At 42.3% G+C, this 23,257-nt stretch overlaps 1 protein-coding gene across 9 annotated transcripts in view; it reads left to right on the forward strand.

The window, feature by feature from the left end:
• The first annotated feature begins 2,963 nt into the window (after positions 1 to 2,963).
• Positions 2,964 to 23,257, forward strand: part of GPATCH2L (G-patch domain containing 2 like) — a 34,111-nt gene continuing 13,817 nt past the window's right edge. For 2 of the 9 annotated variants that reach the window (XM_082282748.1, XM_082282752.1), the window contains exons 1-9: positions 3,029 to 3,133; positions 3,653 to 3,800; positions 3,910 to 4,580; positions 10,795 to 10,859; positions 14,214 to 14,390; positions 14,759 to 14,838; positions 16,914 to 16,981; positions 17,798 to 17,837; positions 19,760 to 19,845. In XM_082282748.1, coding sequence (XP_082138874.1) covers positions 3,922 to 4,580; positions 10,795 to 10,859; positions 14,214 to 14,390; positions 14,759 to 14,838; positions 16,914 to 16,981; positions 17,798 to 17,837; positions 19,760 to 19,845 — 1,175 coding nt within the window. In that variant the 5' untranslated portion in view covers positions 3,029 to 3,133; positions 3,653 to 3,800; positions 3,910 to 3,921. The other 7 variants (XM_082282754.1, XM_082282755.1, XM_082282756.1 and 4 more) reach the window with 6 other exon arrangements.

Consider the following 23,257-nt stretch of genomic DNA (forward strand, 5'->3'; position numbering starts at 1 on the left):
CTGCCCTTTTATTTAGTGGCTTCATCTCTGAGATGAAAGAAGTTGGAAATGACTTTCTGCGCATTTTGCTGCAAGAAGCTTCACGGCACATTTTTTGACTTTATTCCTCCCTTTGTCTCTTGTCCCCTTTCTGTCTCTCTTTTTCCTTTTAACCCCTGAAAGATTTCGCTGAGAAGTGCCATGGGACTAGGCAGAGCATTTGCTGGGGTAGAGCAATGACCCTACTGCTCTCCCCATCCTACTGGGCTGTATGGCTCCTGCTGGCCACCTGGGAGGGAGCTGGGCCAAGGCACTGCCATGACAATCTGAGAGCATCCAGCCAAGCTTCCTCTCCTGCTTGCCTCAGAAATGTCCCTCACCACTAACACACTCTCTCCTGCCTCCAGGCCCAGCAGCAATTCAGCACAGGTGACCACAGCCTCTGGGCAGGAAAAAAAACCCCATCCTTAAAAAGCCCAGTGATGGATAACAATCCATCTGGGATAGGAGTGCTGAAAATTTCATATCCCTGGAGCATTTAATGAGCAAAACTAGTGCTGAGAAGTTGGGCCAGCTCCCATTCAGGCAACCTACAAAGTGCACAGAGAGTAAACAATTTGCCAGAGATGTGAGATGAAGTTGAATGCAGGCAAGGATTTAAAATTTACTGTTGCTGACTCATGTCAGGGTGAACCTTGTAAGACTGGACAGAAATACCATAAACTGCTCAAAACCAGATTATCCCAACTGCCTCATTACATTTCTTGAATTCCTGTTCCAAATTTTCTGATTTTTCCCCATAGGCATCAGTGCTCCTTTGTGGCACCCTTTTAGTTCTTGGGACTCCTGCAATTGCAAGAGCACTTTCATCCTGTCTCTTACTTTTGCCCTCTCTCACAGAAAACCGACCCTGTGTTCCAGTATGTTGTCTTTACTCAGGCCAAATGCTGACAACATCTGCAGAAATTTGGGTTTGAGTGTTGAATGTGGAAAAAAATAATGGACAGGTGAAGTACAACTTATACCAGTTGCAAAACATTTTGTCGACCTACAGAAATGGCAGAGAACTAGTTGGGAAATGAGGGGAAAATAAGAGAAATTAGAGTGGGCACCTGCTGCCATCTCCCCAGGACATCTGAATACAGGATTTCTTGTACACAATTGTTTGTCTGGTTTGTTATCCTGCCTGGAACGGCAGCCAGTATAGCGTGCTTCAAATGAAGGGGTAAGAAGCTCTGAAGTGGATGTTTACAGAATAACCTTCCCATCAGGGGAGTTTTTCTCTAACCCAGACATTTTGTAGCTGTTCTATATCCTGAAGCATGAAAAAGGATTGCAGCGGTGAAACAGGATTAGATTTTAGGAGGGATTTGCTCTCAGATCTGAGAGTAAAAAGAAAACCCCTGTATTGGAAATAGGAAACTGGCAGGGAAAACAAAATGCTGCTAGCAAGTAAGGTGAGTTACTGCCCCAGAAAGGGTTAAAAAGACAAAAGGACGGAATTTTACAGGCAAATTGGTGCACATAAAGTAACTTTAATCAAGTCAGCTATTGGAAATGGGATAAAAAATATCTACCTAATGACTGCTTTTCTTCTTTTAATATTTCATTTCCAAGGAAATAATAGAGAACTACAAGGAAATGAAAATGTTAACATGACAGCTCAGACTGACATAAAGGACTGGTTAGATAAACAGCATGAAGAAAGCTCAGCAAAGCTAAATGAAGCTTGTCCTATTGGGGTGTAAGAATCAATGGCAAACTCAAGGATTCAGTTATTTTTGAATATCTTGACAAACTAGGGAGGGTGCCAGAGGACTGAGGAAGAGCAAACACAGTGCCAGTCTTGTGCAGTGGGAGCATGGAGGAGGCAGTGATCTTGGCAAATATCACCCTTTCAGAGTAACTTCTGTTCTTGGCAACATGATGGAATAAACAGAAATGAAGGGAAAAAGTAAAAATACAAAGGATACGAGATCTGTGAGCAATTAGCAGCATAGAGAAAAAAATCACATAGAAATACATCTGATTACTTTCTTTTGATTAAATATACAATATTAGTGAATACCTCAAACGTAATATATATATATATATATATATATATATATATATATATATATATGGACTTTGGCAAAACTTTTGATATGCTGCACTGTAAAATATTACTTGAAAAACAAACCAGTATTGGCTTGAATTTGAGTGCAGCTACCTGGGTTAAGAAAACCCCAAACACCCTTCTGAAAAACAACCCCCCAAAACTAAACGACACCAAACCAAACCCAAACAAAAAAACCACCCCCAGCCCCCAGCCAAAACCAAACCAAAAAAACAACTAACAAAAAACCGCAAACCAAACCAAACAAACAAACAAACAAAAAAACCCACCAAAACCCCCCCAGCCAAAAAAAAAAAAAAAAAAAAAAAAAAATCCCCGAAAACAAAACAAAAAAAGATGAAAAAACCCCACTCAAAACCCCCCGAAGAAGCATCATGAAAGCTGAGAAATAAAACGGAATGTTACGCAAAACTGGCCGGTGGCAGGTTCACACCCAGCTTTATTCTGATGGCTGCTGGTGATATGTAAAATGGGATGATAGGAAAAGAGATGCAAGCTTTAAGAAGATGGTAGTAGCACTGTGAGGTTTAATTTAGGATATACACAATCGGCGTGGCAGCATCGAAATGGAGGAGTTGGGGTACCAAGTTTATTTGTTGTATATTAAAATACGATAACCAAGCAACTAAAGGTTACGTCTATGGCAAGGGCTGCCCCGCCAGCAAGTAAGGGATCTGTAATGGCTCCACTGGCGGCACCAGCCACAGCGTAAACAGACAGAGAAGCAAGGAGCACCGCGGCACCGCGCTCCGAGGCGGGCCGGGCGGCGGGGCGGACCGGCGCTAGCGCGGCCAGGCCGTCAGGGCTCGGCGGAGGCGCGGCGGCCCCGCCCGCAGGCGGGGCGGGCGGAGGAAGTGGCCCGGGGAGGCCGGAAGCGGCGCTGACGAGGGGCTGGCGGAGCGGGGCCCTGGCCGGTGAGCGGGGTCGTGGGGAGGCCCGGCGGGAGGCGGCGCGTCCGGGGCGGTGAGGGCAGGTTTTCCCGGTGAAGCTGGGGCGCGTCGGGCAGAAGCAGCGGCGTCTTCTCAGAGGAGAGAGTCGGTGCGGTCGGGTTGCTGAGGACTAAGGGAGGCGGCCTGCGGCAGTGGGTAGTTCACCGGGATGGGGGTGCGGGTGTTTCTGAGCCCGGTGGGGAGAGAAGTCCCACGCCTGCAAGGCACAGGTAGGGAGAGAGGGGTGTTGTGAGGTGGGGGATTTGACCAAGACTTTGGGTTTGGCACACTGACAGCCCTGAGGTATAGGGGTGGTATTTTTCGGCAGTAGGAGTTGGGGCTTGGTCTCCTACACCCTGTTCTAAGGAGCCCAGGGTCCCGCGCGCCTTGTTTTGCTCCTGAAGCGATGCTTGCTTGCAAACTACCTGTTTTAGCATCTCTTTTACTCCCAGCTTTGCTGCTTGTCTACTTTTTGGAAGACTCAATCTGTTTATCAAGCAGGCTAACCATTCTCTGTGGCTTACTGATGCCGGCTAACAAAAATTAGTTCCAGGCTTCCATATCCTTTGAGATGTGTAATTGAGCATGCTACTTCAACACAAAAGATGCAACCTTAAGGCCTTTTCAGACACAGAGCACTTGACCCAGCTGCTGCAGTAGTGAGATCTGTGCCACCATGGCTAGAAGAGGGATTTAACCCTTGCAAAAAGAAGAAGCGAGTGTTAGCCCAGGAAGTGGCAGTTGTCCTGCGTTGGGTCCTCCCAGGTAACTCCAAAGTAAGTGTCTAACTCGGTTAATGTTACAAAGGCTATAGCATATTACAGTCCAGTGATGTGTTGGTAGCAGTATTTATGTCTGGTGTTAATTGTTTATTGTCATTTTTAGTAGGCATTGCCGATGGATGAACTGGTGCATGACTTGGCCTCAGCTTTAGAGCAGACTTCAGAACAAAACAAACTGGATGAGCTATGGGAAGAGATGGCCCTAAGCCCACGGCAGCAGCGGCGTCAGCTTCGCAAGAGACGGGGTCGTAAACGACGCTCAGACTTCACACATCAGGCAGAACATGCCTGCTGCTACAGCGAGGCCTCAGAGTCGAGCTTGGACGAAGCTGTCAAGGATTGCCGTGAGGTGCTGACGGGTAATTTCAGTGACTCTGATGACACAGCAGTGGTCAAACGACACCCCGCTCTTAGTGCCACCCTGAGGAGCAAGCAACACTTGTGGCATGAGTCAGACTCCTTTACAGAGAATGCACCTTGTCGACCTCTCAGGCGTCGACGGAAAGTCAAACGTGTGACATCAGAGGTGGCTGCCAGTCTCCAGCAAAAGCTCAGGGTGTCAGAGTGGAACTACGAGAGGGGCTGCAGGTTCAAGTCAGCCAAGAAACAGCGTCTTTCACGCTGGAAAGAGAATGCCCCTTGGACATCTTCCAGTCATGGCCTTTGCGAGTCAGGAGAGAACAGGCCCTTCCTCAGCAAAGGGGGAAGGAAGGAGCGGATGGAGTGTGAAGCTGATGATCAGAAACAGGGCTCAGATGAAAACATGTCGGAATGGTGAGATCTCGGTTTCTTCCCTGTGCTAGTCAGATGGCCGCCTTGCTTGCAGCTGCTTGTGAATGCTGTGCCTTGCTTTTTGAAGTTGTTAAAATTATTCAGTGCTGCTCTCTTTTTGAAGATGAGAAATAGCTGCTTCTAAAGTGTAGATTTTTTCCAAGTCTTTCCTGTCAGTACCGTATGATGACCCAGAACGCTTCCTTGAAAAGTTGGCAAGCTGGTAGGTTTCTGGCTCCTGTTACACAAGGAGTCCTCTGAAATGTCTGTGGCCTTGCAGCTACCACGTGGCATGCTTATGGCCTATGGTTTGGAGAGTAAACCCGCAGCTGGCACTTGTGTTGTGTGAGTGATATGAACTGATCTCAGTTTTTTGTTTTCAGCATTTACTATAAGTAGTAGTAGATAGCGGATCAGGTCTCCTATCATTACTGCTAGCCCTCTGTGCAGGTACTTTGTGAACTTCAGTCTGACCTTGCTTGCAGTTATACATCTCTGCTCTTGATGTGATCCTGAAAGCCTAGCTATGGGGGGAATGTGGTGAGATGATGAAGAGGTTGAGGGGAAGTTATGTTACTTACAGTATAAGCCTGCACAAACAGTGGAGTCTGATGTTTTGGTGTCCAGTTTTGGAGAACTTTGATGAATTTGTGGCAGAATTGCATAAAAGGGATTAAAATGAGGCATTTAAATGTCATCCTCTGAATCTGTGTTGCCCTTGGGAATTTTTTCCCCAAGTGTGACTTATTCTCTCTGTGGAAGGTCTGGGGTCATAAAACTGCTTCTGTCCAAAGAGATTTTTCAGATTAGAAAAGAGGCAACTGCTAAGAATCAAATGGAGGAGATTTCTTAATGAATGGCATACAGAAAGCAAATGTGATTGCTTATTTTCTAATTATCATTGTGTAAGAACAGCAGACATTGAGGAGAGGCATTTAAAACAAACAAACAAAATGTATTCTTTTCCATGGAACATGAGGTTTGGAACTCTACTGCAGGACATTTTAGAGGTCAAAATTTAAATACTTTCAAAAGGGAGCTGTGGAGCATAGATATATCAAGGGCTGTTAAACATTACAGACCAGATGAAAGATCCCACTCAGGGAAGTCCTTAAATTGCTGACTTCTAAAAGCTAGAGGAATATACAGAAGAGTCTGCATTTGTCGTGTTCTCATGTTCTTTTCTCAAGCATTCACTGTAGTAGTCACTATCAGAGGACAGTTGATTTGGAAAGTCTAGCTCTTTGATACAGTATGATTGTTCATATGTTGAGTTTCATTTAAGTGTTGTGACAGTCTAGCTCCTGCAGTTTGTCAGAGTGGACAGGTGGCACTTCACTATTACGGCTTTGTGGATGATAGCTGGAAGTGCAAAATTCTCAGTGGTGTTTCTTTGGACTCTGTGAAAAGCTTAGGTTATAGTAAGTTCTCACTGTCCTGGGTCCATGGAACCACTGGCATTTTTACTGTGTCAGTTGTGATTTGTAGCATGCAACTGTTACAGTGTGGTCAATTTTTTCTTTTAAGAGTGGCTGTTGTTGATAAAAGGTGGGTGGGAAGTGGGGCTTTACAAGAAACTTGTGTATGGAAACTTTTTGTTACTAGTTGTTAAAGCAGTTTTGTCTTCTCAGAGCTGTTTGCTAATAGTCCGGGAAAAGAAGTGTGCTAAGTAGCTCCTGAATGTTGCATGTCAGTGGTGATGGACTGAGAGATACCCTTACTAGATGTGGCAGTGATGGACAGTGTTCCTTGAATTGTTTTTTTTAACACCAGTCAGAGTCTGTTCCATCAAGTCCAACTTGAACTTAAACCACCAGGCTTTCATCCAGCCTTTGTTTGTGCCAGCCTTGGAAAGAGTAAAATAAAGAGCTGTGTCCAGACTGTTACCTCAGGACCATGCTGGGAGATGGCTTTGTTCTGTCTCAGTTGTCCCTTGCTCTCAGACTAATTATTGTGCAAGTATATGCATCAAATGACACTTACCATCTGCTGCCAAGTCCTTGGGATTCTCTCTGGAAAGCTAGCACTTGGAATATTTGACCTCTCCAACACCACATGTGTGATCTGTGCTATGACTCATTAGGGAGGGCCTCCGTTGGAGGGAGGAATACATACAGCCCTCTTCACTGTGGAGTATTCCTCGCAGCAGTGGAGGATCATGCTTTGGTCTCCGCTGCTCTAAATATAGCACTTTGCTGCTAGCAGCACAGTGAAATTGTGTTTGCCTCACTCCCACTGTGTTCTAGCTGTATTTTCTGGTACAGTAAGAGAAGTACTTTGCACAGATGTATGACAAGGGCATATCCTGAGAAAGGGAGAAGAAAATTGTGTATCAAGGAGAGCAAATGGTGTGGAGAGCTGATGGGAAGAAAGGTGACTGATGCTGCTTGTGGGACTTGGAAGCAATCTGTGGTGATCTGGTGATTTACAAAACTTTCGTACTGAACTGGTTCCACTACTGTTCACTCCTCTAGCAGTAGGGAATGTCACAAAACGAAATGGGTATTCAAGCAAACTAAATTGTATATTCAGAATGGATTTTTTTTAAACCGTCTTTTTCCTTCCCTCCACTGACACTTGCTTTGGTTTGTTATGCAGGAATGAATCTGTAAATGCCAAAATATCCAGTATTTTCTCTACTTTCTAGAAGGCTTCTTGTCCTAAGTCAGGTCAAAACCTACTGTATTCAGTTGATAAACTCCCATTCACTGAGAAAATCTTGGATATGGATTCTTAATGAGGAGATAGGTTTTTTTTAATAGTTTGTTTGTGCAACTATGCCCAGTTTTTTCCTGGAGGAAGATGAGCTGCAGTATTGTGATTCAAAGTGTGCATGAAATGAAATCTTTGAAATTGTTTGTCAAACATGGCAAAAGGTGAACATAAATTGAGAGAAGGATGGATGTGCAGCAACATGAATGATGATGGTTCTTAAATGGGTAATTATGTGACCCAGTGCCTGATCTATAAATAATTGTGGAAACAACAGAGGAAACACGTGGTTTTAGTTTAAGCAGTCATTTGTGTATTTGTACAAGGGTGACAATTAACTGCTAAGACTGTTAGAAGTAACATGCCTTTCTGTCCCTAAATGTTTTGAGATTCCCTGCAGCCATAATAAAACAAAGGCAAATTATATATTGAGTGTTGAAGTTCTTTCTCTTGTTGGTCTGAGCTGAGTACTTCCAGAATGGTCTGGGTTTGGTTTGTGGGCAGAACAAACCATAGTACAAGAGCTGTCTAAAATATCACTTAGAGTGGTGTGTTTACTTGTGAAAGATACGCAGTTGGTCTCACCTGTTTTCAAGTACCAAAACTCATAATGTGACTTTTTCAAACCTGGAATTCTACTGACCCTCCAATGCCATGAGATTTCACTGGCTTAATGGTGATGTGTTTGTTGTGGTTTAACCCAGATAGGCGGCTCAGCTCCACACAGCTGCCTGCTCACTCCCACACAGGGATGAGGGAGGAAAATGGAGGAATAAAAGTAAGAAAGCTCTAAGCTTGAGGTAAAGTTGGTTTAGTAGGTAAAGCAAAAGCTATGTGTGCAAGCAAAGCAAAATAAAAATTCAGTACTTCCTATCAGCAGGCAGATGTTCAGCCATCTCCAGGAATGCAGCATTCCATCATTTGTAACATTATTTGGGAGGACAAACACCACAACTCCAAATGTCCCTGGCTTCGTGCTTCTTTTTCCCAGCTTTTATTGATAAGCATGGCATTATATGATGAAGGATATCGCTGGGGTCAGTCAGGGTCAGCTGTCCAGCTGTGTACCCTCCCAGCTTCTTGTGCACCCCCAGCCTGCTCACTGGCAGCCTTGGCACTGTGTAAGTGCTGCTCAGCAACAACTAAAACATCCCTGTGTTATCAACACTGATCACAAATCCGAAACATAGAACCATACTACTGTGAGAAAAATACTGCTACTGTGAGAAAAATTTAACTCTATGCAAGCCAAAACCAGTACAATATTCTGGCCTGAGAATGTGACCATCGCTCATCCTGAGTGTGCAGTTAAGTTACTTCACCCTTTGGAAGGGAGCTGCTTCAATGACAGCCTGCCGTTGCATTCATGAGTCTGCCTAAGCTGATGAATTGGAGGCCAGTCTCTCCATAAAAAAAAAAAAAAATCCCCTCTCTTGGAAGGCAAATGACAAAGACAGAGTGTTCAGCTTCCCCTCCTTCTCCAGCCCAGCCTGACCTTCTGCAGCCCCTCGGTGCCTCTTGTTTTCTTATTTTTATAGAAAATCAATATCTCTCCTGACACAAACAATAGCTCAGGCAAAAGAATAAATGGGGGAAACCTGAGATCTCTGTCCATCACCTCTCACTTTAACTCCCCCAAACTATTTAATTATAAGCATGCTTTGCTCCAGGTGTTTGCGACAGTGAAATTGCTAAATGAGGACCATTTTAACCAAAGATTGGGTGATCAATAACACTCTATAGCAGTAGCTTGTCGGATCAATAGCATTCATTATTTCATGGTTAAGGTAAGTAGCCGCCTTTGCAAGTGGAGGTCATTAATCAGTGCTTACTGGACCTGCAGAAAGGCCTGCATAGGAGTCTAGTTTGTGTTCAGCCCTGCAGTGTAAAAGGGGTGGTGAAGAGGGTGAGATCCCTGAAAGTTTGTTCTGGTAGAGCACTGGAGTGATGCATATCTATAAGGAACTAAAGAGCATCTCAACAGCCTGCTTAAAGTACTATTTATATGACCTGGAATCTTGTCAATGCTTTTTTCTTTCTTGGGCACCTTTCCTCTGAGGATGCTAAAACCCTTATGAAGCAGTTACTCGGTCCTTGCATCTGCAGCTTGTGAGGATTGTTTATCCACGCTATCAAAAGGGAAAGCAGGCACACTAAGAGATCGGCCCAGGGTCAAATAGTGAGTTGTTAGGAGAGTTTGGGATGAAAGGATTAATTCATGGTTCTCAGTCCTTGGCCTTAATTGCTGTGGTGTATATGTGGGAGGGTGAATGCATGGCCAAGCTTTATAACGGATTAATTTGGAATTTGATATTAACTTACATGCTGAAATGTGAGAATGATGTACAGTTTGTTCATCCGTTATACAGTGATGAAGATGCAGAGTTTTAGATATCCAGCATGATAAGTTGATGCTGTACTTTAGAGTGCATTTTCTAAGAGCAGTAATGTACTCACAAAATAGGGTTTTATTCTGTGCCTGCAGTTCTTTGGAGTGACATACTTTGTGGTCCCTCATCATTCAGCCTTTTAAATCAAGGTGTTTCCAGTTGATACTGGTCTCTAGTATGATCCAATTTCCTTGGAAAAGAGGCATCCAGAGATACTTTCAAACAGCATTCCCTGACTGGAGCCTGATTCTAGTGCTGACTTACACCTGATGTTCGCATCTAGGTCTTAGTGCTCAGGGAGTAGACAGTAAGTGGTTTCTGCTTGTCCTAGTAATCTCTCAGCTAAATCGGAGGAAGTATTGCCTGAAGTGTCCAAGGGATGATTTCGTGTCAGCATTAAAGCCTTCAGATGCTTGGGACTGACATGAGCATGTACTCCTACAAGTATTCATCCAGTTTTGCAGTCAATTAATGGCTTTCTACACATTAATTTCTAGCTTTATTCTTTTGTTCAAGAATTAAATCTCTTAACTGCTTCAGCAAATGCAAAACATGCTATAACAAGGTTGCATTCAGCAGCAGCAAGTTATGCTGTGCTAAGGTATTTAGCTGGAGCCTTGTAAATGTCGCAGCTGCTCTTTACTCCATATAAAATAGAAGTTGCTGGGGGGGGGCTGTGTGTGTGACAGTGTAACATTTTTGAGGGAAAGGAATCTGAAGTAGAAAACTTCAGAGGGTTTTCAGTAGCTGTTAAGTGACCCAAGGACAGAGTTTTTAACTGCTCTTAATTTCCTGGTTAGTATTCCAGATGATGTCAGAGTTAGGTTATTAATTCTAGTACCGGAGGCAAATGCCATTTTATTAATTACTTCTTGATAACTTAGAACTAAACTAGATACAGGATTCTACTCTTTTTCAAGTAATGCAGCATTGGTAGGTTTTAGTAGAAAGCAGTTATGTTCTGTTCCAGAGCCAGTCATATATCTGAAATGCAATTTTTGTGAGACATGTAAAGCACTTTGGTCTTGGAGAAGCTAGTAAACTGTAGTAGAGTGGTTTTTGTTTTGTGCCCGTTGCAATTGTAGCCATGTTTTTTTTCTCTGTTTTTGTTCCAGTGAAACCAGCAGTGTATGCAGCAGCAGTGATACTGGCCTGTTCACCAATGATGAAGGCCGTCAAGGTAACAAGGGTCCTGTGATTTTCCTCATGTGCTGCTGGGGAGTTTCTTACTTTCTTTACAAATGCAAAGAAGATCTGCACTTCTTTGACATGCAAGAGCACAGAGAGGGAAGTGTGTGAGAAAAACCAGTGGCAGGGAGTGGCTAGAAGTTAAGAAATGAGATGAGGGCTACAAATGTATGATTTTCATAACACTACACTTTTCCTGCTGAAATACTTTGTGTATCAGATCCATAATATTTGCAATATAAGAAGCTATTACTGTGGAAAGGCACAGACATACAAGAGGAATTTGAGAGCTCTTCATAAGGAAAAAGCACAGCTTATGATTTGTTTCTAGAGGTGTTTTAGGTGTTGCCTACATACCATTAGTGCCTGAATCTGCTACTTGTTTTCTCTATGGGCAGGAAGAGAAGATGGGGAAAAAAGTTACTTAATACTGAAAAGTCACCTAATAGGCTGTGCTAGGAAGATGATGGTAATACATGATGGGTTTTATGTCTTTAAATATGTGTTCCTCCCTTGCTCGTATGTGCATTAATTGATCATGGTATTTTCAATGTCTGTTGAAGAAGTGGTTTCTTAGGAGTTTTGAGTGTGAAGTGCAATCTGGTTTTATTTATCAACCAACAGAACAGTGTCCAGTTGATGGGGGATACGGCAGAAGTAAGTGTGAAATGGGTTCTAGGAGGCACATAGGCACTGAGGACTATTATATTTGGAGCATGTGGAATGTGACCCTGGAGACCTGCAATTCTGTGCACTCTGATTCTGTCACATTTCACAAGCTAAGATTTGGATGAGATCTCTTCTGGGAATATGAGTGCTAAAGGAAGTAGCATCAGTAGCTCAATAATATATGCTGCTTCCACCAGCTTGTTACTGGCCCAGGTACCTGTGTGAGGCAACACGATGATAGCAAACATGCCTATGTGTTTTCTGATCATATTTTAGGCTGTAGGACCAATCTGTTGTGATCTTAGGTGAGTATAATACTTTCCTTAAGAGTAGGGATTTCAAATATCAGCTTTGACCTTTGCTGAAAAATAACTGTTTCCAGACTCCAATTCTTCAAAAGCAACAGAAAAGTAGAATCTTTTGCCCTCTCTTTTTACTGATGACTGTTCACAGGGAGCTGAAATTAGCGAGCACTTGTATATCAGATGATGAAGCAGAGTGGTGACTGAAGTGTTTTACTTCATCACCTGACACAAGATTGATGGAGACTGTGTAGTGTATATATATATATACTTGTCTGTATGCTTGCCCTATATACTTGCCCTGATTTTATACCCTGTTTTAGACATTAATTTTTGGCTGCAACTAGAAGTAGGATGCTCAATATACAGGAACATGTAGAAATATTACTTAGATAAATTAATGAAGTCCAATTACAGCCTTCCCTGTCTAGGTACTAGAAAAGGTTTGACATCCTCGTTGTCAGGTCTCTCCCTGTTCAGTTTATACTGTGATAGCTTTCTGGCCAAGATGTTTTAGCTTACAGTTATGTTAAAAGGGTTAAAAATATTGTTGCACTTTCAGACTAAATAAAAAATATCTCCTTTTCCCTTTTTTCTATCTTGACAATTCCTAGTCATAAAGTAAATAAAAAAACAACTCTCTGTGTCAGTGAGACAGAGAGAGCACAATTTTTTTTTTGTCACAGATCATCACCTTAGAAATAGTTTTCCAGCACAATTCCAAGCTGAATAATGGGAAATTTAAGATGGCAGCATTCTTAAATAAATCTAGTTTTTTCCCCTTCTTCTTTTGAGATTACATCATGTAATATTTTTGCTGTTGCTAATTAAATAAATCATCTTTGCAATTGCACATACCAGCACACTTCTGTGAGCAGAGAATGATCCTAGTTCATAATTTGATTGTAAGGTGGGGTTTATTTGGTTTTATATTTGTTACATGCATTGGGATCTCTCACAGTGAAAATTAATGGAGTGTTAGCATATGATGCTGATTGTTAAAGTTTGTCTTGTGAAAATAGTGATTTGAGGTATGACAGGGCACTATGCTCATAGACCCAAATTTCTAGGAATAATTTTGCACAAATTATGGTCTCTTAGAAGAACTATCAAACATTACTTACTTTTATTTTACTATGAAGTGGAGATGGGATGTTTATATTTTAAGATGTAACTGTTAGGTTAACTTGATACATGACAGAAAAAACAATGTCAGAGCTTTGGGATAAAGTGTTCTGGCTGTCCTACCTGTTGCTGATTGGAGCTGGTTTTATGTGTTGCTCCTTCAGTTATGTGCAAGATTGCAGCATTCTCACTAGATGAGTTTTTTGCTTTCTTGTACCTTTTTTTTTCTTTTTTTTTCCCAGCAAGGTGTGTGGGTAGGCATCATGGACTTTGGACAGGAATAATGTAACTCAGTGAGGAAAGGAGAGTAAGTGGGGATGCTTGAGTTAAGGCTTAATGGTAGGCAAATGAGAGTTTTCCCTAGGGTAGGTGTGTTACTTTTTTAAGGCAAGATGAAGAACCTTGCAATTACATGGGACTGTTTGTGAGTTGGGCCACTGAAACGCTATGTGTGTCAGGTTCCTTGCCCTCCTCCTGCTTTTTTTTCATATGCTGCTCATGTGCTACTGCTCTCAGGGAATTTCTGGCCAGACAGATTTACTATGAACAGTGTCTGATGCAGTTCAGTTTTAGACTGTAACTGCATTAACTGCAGTGACCCAGCTCCATGGAGACTTTGGTCATGACTTCTGTTGCTGCTGCTTTAGTTTTGCAGAGCATTTGTAGTTCTGAGAGATTCTAAGAAATTTTGATTGAGAGCAACTCACAGCATGGTCACCCAGAGTGACCGTTTCTCATAGTTATGTGTTTTTGTCTTGGCTGCTGTCTTAGGAGACTAGGGGTCTTTCTCATCAGTATGTTTCTTTTGCTTACTCTGTGAGCCTGGTCTTCCCCTCTTGTGAAGTCTCTCCTGTGACAGCCTATAACATGTGCCAAATGGTTGGCCTCTACTGGTGTCACAGTAATTACTTCGGAGAAAGAGTTCTGCATAAGACATCACACAACACTGAACTAAGGTTGATGAGATGCAGTAGCAACAGAGTGCTAAACCTGCCCTAGGCAGGTCTATAAAGAGGCTTTGTTCTACAGGGAAATTCTGTAGACTGATGAGTTGGATAGTTTAAAGCATTTAGTGAGGCCCCATAGTTACAGAGGATCATTGAAACAGAATACAAATATACGGCTCTTCAAGAAGGAATTCCTAATGAGACTTCAGCTGTTTCACATTCAGATATGCCTACTTGTATTTTGAGGGACTGTCAGAGGAGACAGTGATGTTATTTGTGGCTAATTCCATCCTGTTTCTTTAGGAGATGATGAGCAAAGTGATTGGTTTTATGAAGGAGAATGTGTTCCAGGATTCACTGTCCCCAACCTTCTTCCCAAGTGGGGAGCTGATCACCGATCTGAAGTGGAGAGGATTGACTCAGGCCTGGACAAGCTCTCTGTTTCCACCTTCCTTTTGCCCTCACGGCCGGCTCAGAGAGGTGAGGTCCATATGTGTTTGAGAACTTTTGATGTGATGGCAAGGGTAGATTCTGTTTGTAGGTGTTGCATTTAAACTGGTATTGGTGATCTGTTTTGGTTTTTTTTTTAAGATCCAGTTAAGAAAAAGCTGCACTATTGGAGAGTTTACTGAAATAGTCATACCAGCTGCCTGCTGGCAGTCTTCCTTTTTCTAAAACTAAGGATTTTATTTGATTTGTGAAAAAACTGGCATATCTACATCTTCGAGACTGAAAAACAAAGAGACAGAGGATCTGATTTGATTACTGAACTAAGGGGTTTTCCTGGTGGTTTTTTTAGGAAGAATCTTCTGTGTTCATTGCTCAGTTTTTCTGCATTTGGTTTTCAGGATTTCATGCTCGCCTGAATCGCCTTCCAGGAGCTGCTGCCCGTTGTCTCCGTAAAGGTCGGAGGAGGCTGGTTGGCAAGGTATGCCCTTTTGGAAGATGGTAATTTTGTATCTGAGATTCTGATCAGTCCTGAAGTACTATTCTAAGATACCATGTAAATTGTTTTCTGTGGAAAGTGGTCCTGTATATTTTTTGTTTCATGTATTGTTTGATTTGTTTAACTGCTTTGACTGTCAGAAGATGATTGAGAGACGAAGTGGATTTTAAGGCATGTTTGGAGTGGCAAAGACAGCTGATCCGCGCTAAAAGCAGTATGAAAGGAGGCCTGAAGAAGAATGACAGGGAGCATAAATATCAAGAAGATTTAGACAGAATGTAGGGGAAAATGATGATGGCATGAGACTTGTGCATGCTCATCTGAGGCTACAAGGGCAGAGAGGTGGCTCAAAGGTGAAGGAAGGCCAAATTTTATATAAGGAAGAAGACTGATATGAATGGCAGCAAAGGAAGGTGGTTTTAGCAGTTGCATTTTTAGTAGGAAGACAGGAGAATAAAAAGGTATATGCAGTAAATGCAGACGAAGCTGACAAAAACCATGGACTAGTTTTATTACATGTAGGGCAAACACCAAACAAAATATCAGTCCTTTTTCTAAAAGAACAAACAATACTTTGCAGATGTCTGTCTAAAAGTGAGGGATACACCTGGTTGGGTCTGCATCATGGAGTGATGAGTGCTGCTGTTTGTTGTAAAAGATGATTCTGAGAAGGAAGGTGGCTGTGCTTGGCTTTTTTTTTGTTGTGATGTGCCCTGTGCTTTTGAAAACATTGGCATAAGTTCTGAGCTGGCTGGCTGTAGTCTGCTAACGAGGTGTCTTAGAGGGGCCTGGAGTCCAGAGGAGTGCGACAGCTGCCTTCTGTTCAGTCATACTTGAAAGATCTTTGTTTGCCCCTTCTTTCTTCCACTCACCTTGCTTAATTGTAACCGGCATTCAAAATATGAATCCTCAGCTGGCAAGAAACTGACTTTAGGAAGGGTTCCTCAGGCCACCTGCAAGTGACTGGGCCTGGCGGCACACCTCTAATGATCCAAATGAGAAGGATAATATTTACTTGTTTAATTCATCTTCATCACCTTAAAGGGATCTTTGTCATTTGCAGCGGAGGTCACTGCTCCCCCTTCCCCATCTCTCTCGAAATTGTAATCATAAATAATGAGTTTCATTCAGAGCTCCCCGCTAGCGAGCTGCTAATTACCAAAAGTACGGCTTGTAATTTACACAGTAATAAACCGTAAATTTAAACATTATGGCACTTTAAGTTAATAATTTTTCTGCTGTAACAAATAGCCCATCTTTCACCCCTGCTGCTACAACTGCCCCCAAACTTTGAGTGTTTTGCGCCCATATACCTGGCACAAAAGAACCTTACCTGTGAAAGACTTTTGCCCTCATCTTCAGCCCCTTGCTGAAAAGTATACTTCTTTCTTGGAGGCAGTTGCTATGCAGATGTGAACAACTGGTGCTTCAGGCTATGTGTGTGCGTGTATGCCAGCATCGAGCACATACACAGGGCGGCGTCTTGCAGGAAGTAACCTGCTCCCAGAGCAAGTCCTTAAGTCCTTTCTCCTAGGACCTACCTTTTCTTGAGTTGCTAGAGGTTCTGCTGCTGAATTGCTGCTTTCAGAAAGGACAAAAGCATCATGCTTTCACTCCTTATTTTATTCATTGGTGGTTGGTGAATCCCCACTGTTATTGGAACAGTGTAGTGTCCTATCTTAGCTGGTTTCTGGCCGACTGACCCCAGTAACGTGGAAAGAAGCACTTCGTAGCCATTTCCTGGGCTCTCACGCATCCTTGTGCTGCATACTTTGTACTAGTCCAGTCCCTGGCGTATTCCTCTGTAAGCAATTATCATAACTAAAAATAAACAGCAAACCTCATAAATAAAATTGAATTATTTTCTGCCATTCTTATTAGTTAAATCATCTCAGGTGAAGTTCTAAAAGGAAGGAGTGAAAATGTTTAGCTGAGAGTGAGCTGGTAAGGAAAGGATGTGACCCAGGGGAGTAAGATTTGTTCTTACTGGCAGCAACAAGCTATTCTCTGCTCACTGTGTGAGAGTTTGCAACCTTTTACCTGTCTTTGTGTTTCAGGAGACCTCCATGAGCACTCTGGGCACCGAGAGGCTAGGTCATATTGTTAGTGATCCGCGCCAGAAAGAGTAAGGCCCTTAACAACTGTTGTATAGAACTCTGGGAGGGGAGGAAGAACTATAGGGTCCTCTTCCATTCTGGGGCTGAAGGACACGAAGAGCTGGGTGGACACTTAAGCATAACCTGTGGAATGGGATACAGGATTCTACTGATGGCTTCTCTGTTTTCTTACTCAAAATTGCTGACTTCCCCTTTGTTTTATATGTATGTTTATATAAGGCTGCCTCAGTGTGTGGACACTACTCATATGACCCTTTTTTTTTTGCAGTCAGCTTTTTCTTTCCTCCTCCCTTATTATGTGCCATTGCAGTAACTGCAGATCTTTTGGACATTAAGAGAGGACTGAGCCCCATACGTTCATTTTTAAAAATGCTGCTTTGTGGACCCACACTATGGGTGCATACCTAGACCGCAGAAATGATGCTGACAAGGCAGCTGTGAAATTACTTTTTCTTTCCTTGATGTTCTGTCTCTTTCCCCAGTTAGTGTATTTAAATTGTAGTCAGCACTGGAAATAGTCATGGTGCCTATCCTTTGGCATCTCCCTAATGCTGTTCTGGGGAATGGGTAGGTAAGGATCGCACATCTTGACTGTAGCGCAGTGGGACCAGCCTTCACCAGCTGCTGATACCTTATTTTCTTCTTTGGATCTGAAATTTGTTGTTTTTAATATGACTCCTGATGATGTTTAATCTTTTTCCTTCTCCCTCTATCTTTGTTCTTCCCTTCCCCTTATCTTCTTACCCCCAACCCTCCTTTTTTTCCCCCCATGTTCCTTCCTTGGCATTGCTCCCACCTGTCCTTTCGACTCTGCCTCCTTCCAGTTTTTGGTTACCATCCATGGGGAAGAGAGATCGCAACCAGGTAAGGTGACTCTGCTCTTCCTTTTTTATTTTCTTGGTTTCCTTCTCTCTAGAAAGAGCCCAATGCTGGCTTCTGATTTCCCACACACTGTGGCCTGTGCACATGAGGTAAGGCAGTCCTGTCCCTTCTCATTTTGTTACCTGATGTCTTCTGGGCTTTGAACACAACCCATTTCTCAGGCATTGTATTGTCTATTTAAACTGAATATCTCAGGAAATCCTTTTATTTATCTCCCTATTTCAGGTTAGTGTAGGCCTTCTTTTCTGACAGTGAATGTGAGGGAAAATACCTCTTGACAGGAGGAGCTTTGGCCTCTCAAAATTCCATAAGAATTGGAACATTTTTCTCTTTTTAAATGCTTTGTTTTGCCTTGTTTGGCTCAGGCTTCTACCTGATAGTCACATCCACAGAGAAGGGAAAAACTGGTGAGCTTAAATGCTGTAGTTAAATAGCAGCTGTAACAGGAAAATGTAAGAGGTGATAAGCAGGAGAAATAGGCATTCTTGTAACTGAAATTCTTGCCTGTGCACTTTTATATTCTCCAGTAAGTCTTTCTTAGCTTCAGTGTTAGAGGTTTTTTTTACTTAAGATATAAAAGCTCAGGTTCTTAGTAGCAAAGAGCAAAAAACAACAATCTTCCATTTGAGCAGTCATGTTGTAACAGTGTTCCTGGCCATACACACTCCTTTATATTCCTATGTGAGTTGTTTTATGGTTGGTGAGCAGTAGGACTGAAATTTGTTTTACCTTTCAGGTGACTAAAAATATGTGTATGGCAAGAATTAATTTTCAAGCCTTTGTGCAATTGTGTATTTTCCATTAACGAGAACATTTTAAGATTGCTTTTATATTGCTAAAGATAAGAGTAACTACATAAGCTTTAAAATGACCAAAAGTAAGTAACTTTTGTTTTTCTTAAATGGGCTTGAATCAGCCATTCTAGTAACAGAGGGTTCCTGGTGATTCTCCCTACTGTGCAGTTGCAGTGTTACTTCACTGACAGTAAATGAGCGGTCTCACTTAAGGAGGAGCTCCCTGATAGCAGCAGCTTTGTGGTGCATCTTCTTTCTCAGAAAGATGGAGGGTAAAGGGCTAGTACCGAGTTCTGAAGTTGCAGATAGCTTGTATGATGAGTCATGCTACAGGTGTGGATTGTTCCTTTGTCCTTATTTAAAAATGCATCAGTAGTCCTAGTAATACAAGAAAAGTGTTCTGGAGGTTGGTGTAGCACTCTGCAAAGCATAGAGAAATTCATTTCCTGCTTGAGGTGTGAATTATAAATAAAGACAAAATGCCAAATGGAAGTATAAAGGAGGTGCCCCAGACAGACTACCAGTCTAAAGCTTCTACTTATATATTGAGCAAAGTTTGTTCCATGCATTGATTGACCAGATTATTCCATTTCTGTCCTGACCATTAAAAATCCCGACCACTGCATTTTCTACAGCAAGCCGTCTTGTGGAGGTTTGATGCCCTCAGGATTTGTCTAGTGTATGTCTAACAGAGGATCTTACATTAGCCTGACCATGCATTGTTTCAAAAATTTGTTTTAAGCAGTTTGCAAAGACAGTTTGTGAGGTTGGTTGGGAGTGGAAGGAGCAACTCACTTGCCGTGGAATGAATTGGGAGCTCATTGTGAACTTAACCTGGGGGATCTGAATCTTCTAGAGGGCTGTTTCAGTGATATACACAACCCTTGGGAATATGGGAGCTGCTCTGTGGAAAGTTCTGTGCTTGCACAATTCATAACAGTGACTTTTTTCTCTACAAAGTGAGAGTCTGTCCTCATCTAGTCTCAACCCTTGAGGTGCCAGGAAGGTCTCCTTATACTGTGTGAACAGCTAAAAAATAGATCTGAGGAGCTTTATCTGGACATTATTTCTTTTAATGCTTTGCTTAAATAAAATCTCTTGACTTTCCAGTTCAATCCATTATCTCCTCTGTACTCTCTGGATGTGCTTGCTGATGCTTCCCACCGAAGATGCTCACCAGCACACTGCACTGCCAGGTAACTCCCTTGCTTTGCTCTGTTGGGGTTGTCTCACTTCCCTCTCCTGGATATCTTCAGTAGTACTGTGCGATCTGAACAGTACTCATGGACCTGTAGGTTAACACGCTGTTCTCTGGGAAGCCCGTGTTCAAACTTAGCATAAAACGCAGCAACACAGTTTATTTGAGAGTGACAATAAACTGAGGACTTACAGTATATGAAACAGTGTATGACAGGCAGAGCTGTTCCTTTAGAAATAACTGCAGTCTGTTCTGAAATGTGCAATGAGTTGCTGCAAGTCTGTTTTATGGGTCCAAATGGACATAGTATCATTGCCCACTATAAAAATTGGAACAAGATGAGAGGGAAAGTGCTGACAAACTCATGTGGGTGACATGTTGAAGCATTTTGGTATCCTAGGTGTCTAAAATAGACCCTTTGAGCAGATTAAGAACTCACCTGAGGTGACCTGCAATGGCTTGATATCCCTCTATAGCAATAGGTGAAATTTAGATCTGGTCTGGCCAGATGTTGGGTATATTTGAGTCTGCATAGTTTGGGTTAATATACTATTCAGGCACCTTCTGCTGACTAATCCTAAATTAAATTCAAGTGTTGGCTTTAGAGGTGACTCCTGTTTCTGTGCTGCAGGTGACTATCTAAAGGTAAGGTGCCCTTGAGCTCTTTCCTTGTGCAAGTAGACAAAGCCTTGCTTTGGACACAGTTCTGCTTATGTGCTTGTACCAGGGACCCAATCTGAAAGAAATGTCTGGACTTTCAGCTTCATGGCTTTCTTTCCCTTGTTAATTAGCAAATAGAGCATGAAAAATGTACTAAGGTTGTATGTGTCTGAACGGAAGCTTGGCACCCACCCAGCAAAGCCTCTCTTCGCACTGGCTTCTGCAGGGAATTTTGCGATGTCGCACCATGACCTCATGCTGCTGTAGCCAGTATGTTAAAGCTGGAAAAGGGGAGGGAGGAGGAAATCAGCTCTTAAATGTTCAACTGGATGAGCATAAAAAGAATTCAGAAGATTTGCATCAGCAAATTGATTCCTTTCTGTGCTTTTGCCCCACTCTGGGGATGTTTTCTGCCTCTGAAGCAAAAAGATCGAATGGTCTCTTCAGTTTCAGCCAGGATAACCATACTTGTGCCTCCAGTGTTTTTCTTGGTGCTTTATAGAAGTTTGTCTTCCAGGAAGGTGGGCTGGACAAATCCTGCTCACAAATTCAAACTGGGCAAAATCTCTACCTTTATGATGGTCAGTGAAGGCCCTTTCCAAGGCCAAGCTCTTTGCAAGGGATTTCTAAACCTGGAGAGATTGTGTTTGCTAGGTTTTTCTGGGTACAATCTAACCAGTTAGTATATATGTTTGGTTCCCTCCTCTAATGAACAGGTGACTGGTGTCTTGACAAATGTAATCACTGATGAATTTTTACTGAGTTGACAGAGAAATTGTACCTTCCCAGATGCAGTTGTTGCCTGGAGTTTGAGAAAATAGTTCCTATTTTAGTGTGAAATGTGCTCAAGAACCTTTATAGGAGAAAGAAATATGAAAAGAATGAATGTGTTTTGTAGCCCCATGTATGTGGCAAGCGTTGAACTCTGGTACAAGGAGCTTGCTTTATGTAAAGATGTTGCTAAGGGCACAGAAGGAAATTGTTCCTTCAGAGAAACGTTTTCTTGATAGTAGTTGTTCTTTAGCTTTTACATATCAAGCATACTAGGTAGTAGTCCATTTTCTTACAGGATGTTCAGGTGATCTCTGTAAGCTCTGATAAGCTATTGCCCCAGTTAACATCTCCTGCTTTTGCCATGTATGGAATCAATTTCAGTAGTTTGTGCTTTAGGAAGCTTCTAACAGCTTGCACCTCATCCTGAAGAAATTCAACTCAGAAAGTTGCCAGAATGGGATGTGTGTGTGTGTGTGAAGCAAATCCTCTGAAATAATATGAAACATAATAGAAAAGAAGTGGTATTGATATTGTGGCCATCCAGTTTCTTCAACCTGATGCCTGCTGTGCCACGCAAAATCGCCTTTCTCTGCTTAGTTTCTGCTATCACTGAATGTGTCCAGTGGAGTATAGGTACCAAGTGGAGTCTTTTCTCTGCTGTGGAACTGTTTTCTTAGTCTCAGTGGTAGATTTTGGTGCAGTTCATCTGGAAGACTGGTAACCCAGTACTTTTGTTAAGACAGAGCTGAAGGCCAGAATACTTAGCGCATCTGAGGGTTGAGAAAGAACTGCCTCTTTGACACTGACAAGCCTATGTGGAAGGTTCCTTGGGAAGTCTTATTTGAAAGTCTGTATAAATCGTACACTACCTTTCTTGATTTATGTCTGTGATGAGAAGAGCTTTCATTCAAAGTGTATGCGCAGCACTGGGAATTTCACACCCGTCATTAGAAGCAGTTTTGTGTGTGTGGTGACTGTTATCATTAGTGGTATAATTTTATTTTGTGAACCAAGGAGAGTTTTCTGCTTTCTTGCAGTCCTCCCAAGGGATGGCTGGTGTATTAATTTGCTGTATTGCCTCCTGGCTGTTCCCAGACTGTTTTTCCTCTTCATCATGGAATTTTTAATGGCCCTGCTGCCTCTCGGGAGGCATGCAAGGAAGAGTACCTCAGGGATCTCTTCTTTTTTCACATGCCTATAATTACTCTCCTTTAAGAGCACAAAGCGTTTGCTAATCATGTCTTGTCTGTTAAGGTTTCGATTTCATGATGCAGACTGCTAAAAGCAAGCAAGTAGAGACTTGCATGGGCAGCTCAAGGGATCCTTCCCTCTTTCCCCTCTGCCTATTTGCCTCTCTGGGAGGAGTGGTCTGAACAGAATTTTGTTGTTGAACTCCTTCTACTTAAGAGGATTTTGTATAGGCTGAAGTTGAGTATCTTATTAGATTTTGGTTATTCAATATTCTGTTGGTGAGAAGATGTTGTAGGTTGTTGGTTGATGGAATGTTATTCCCTTGAGGCAGGGTAAGAGTTTCAGAAGAGCCTAGAACCAATGTTCCCTTTAATTTGAATAGCAGGCAGAGAGAGGAAGGTAGAAGATAAATTGTCCCTAATGCCATTTATTACTTGCCTAGCCTTGAAAATAGGATTATGGGTGAAGAAAAGCAATTAAATGTTCCCACTGGAGGTCACAGGAAAAGTGGACCTCAAATGGCAGGTAGATGTTGAAGGTGGAGACTTGAAGAATTGTATTAGGCTTTTGAACAGCACAAATAAAGAATATTGCTTTGCATGTACTCTGTTAATACTAACTGTAAATCTAGAGTTTAATCTGATTTAGAAGCAAGTCTGTCATCTTGCCTGGAACATGGGATAAAGATGTAGAGGGGTGAGTGATCTTCTCTTCATTTACTGCCAGTTGCCCCGTACCTTGGATTTGATGGTGCTGTTAAATTGAACAGACTTGAATGTCTCAAA

This window comes from Coloeus monedula, assembly GCF_965178545.1.
Source record: "Coloeus monedula genome assembly, chromosome: 6".
Lineage (NCBI taxonomy): Eukaryota > Metazoa > Chordata > Aves > Passeriformes > Corvidae > Coloeus > Coloeus monedula.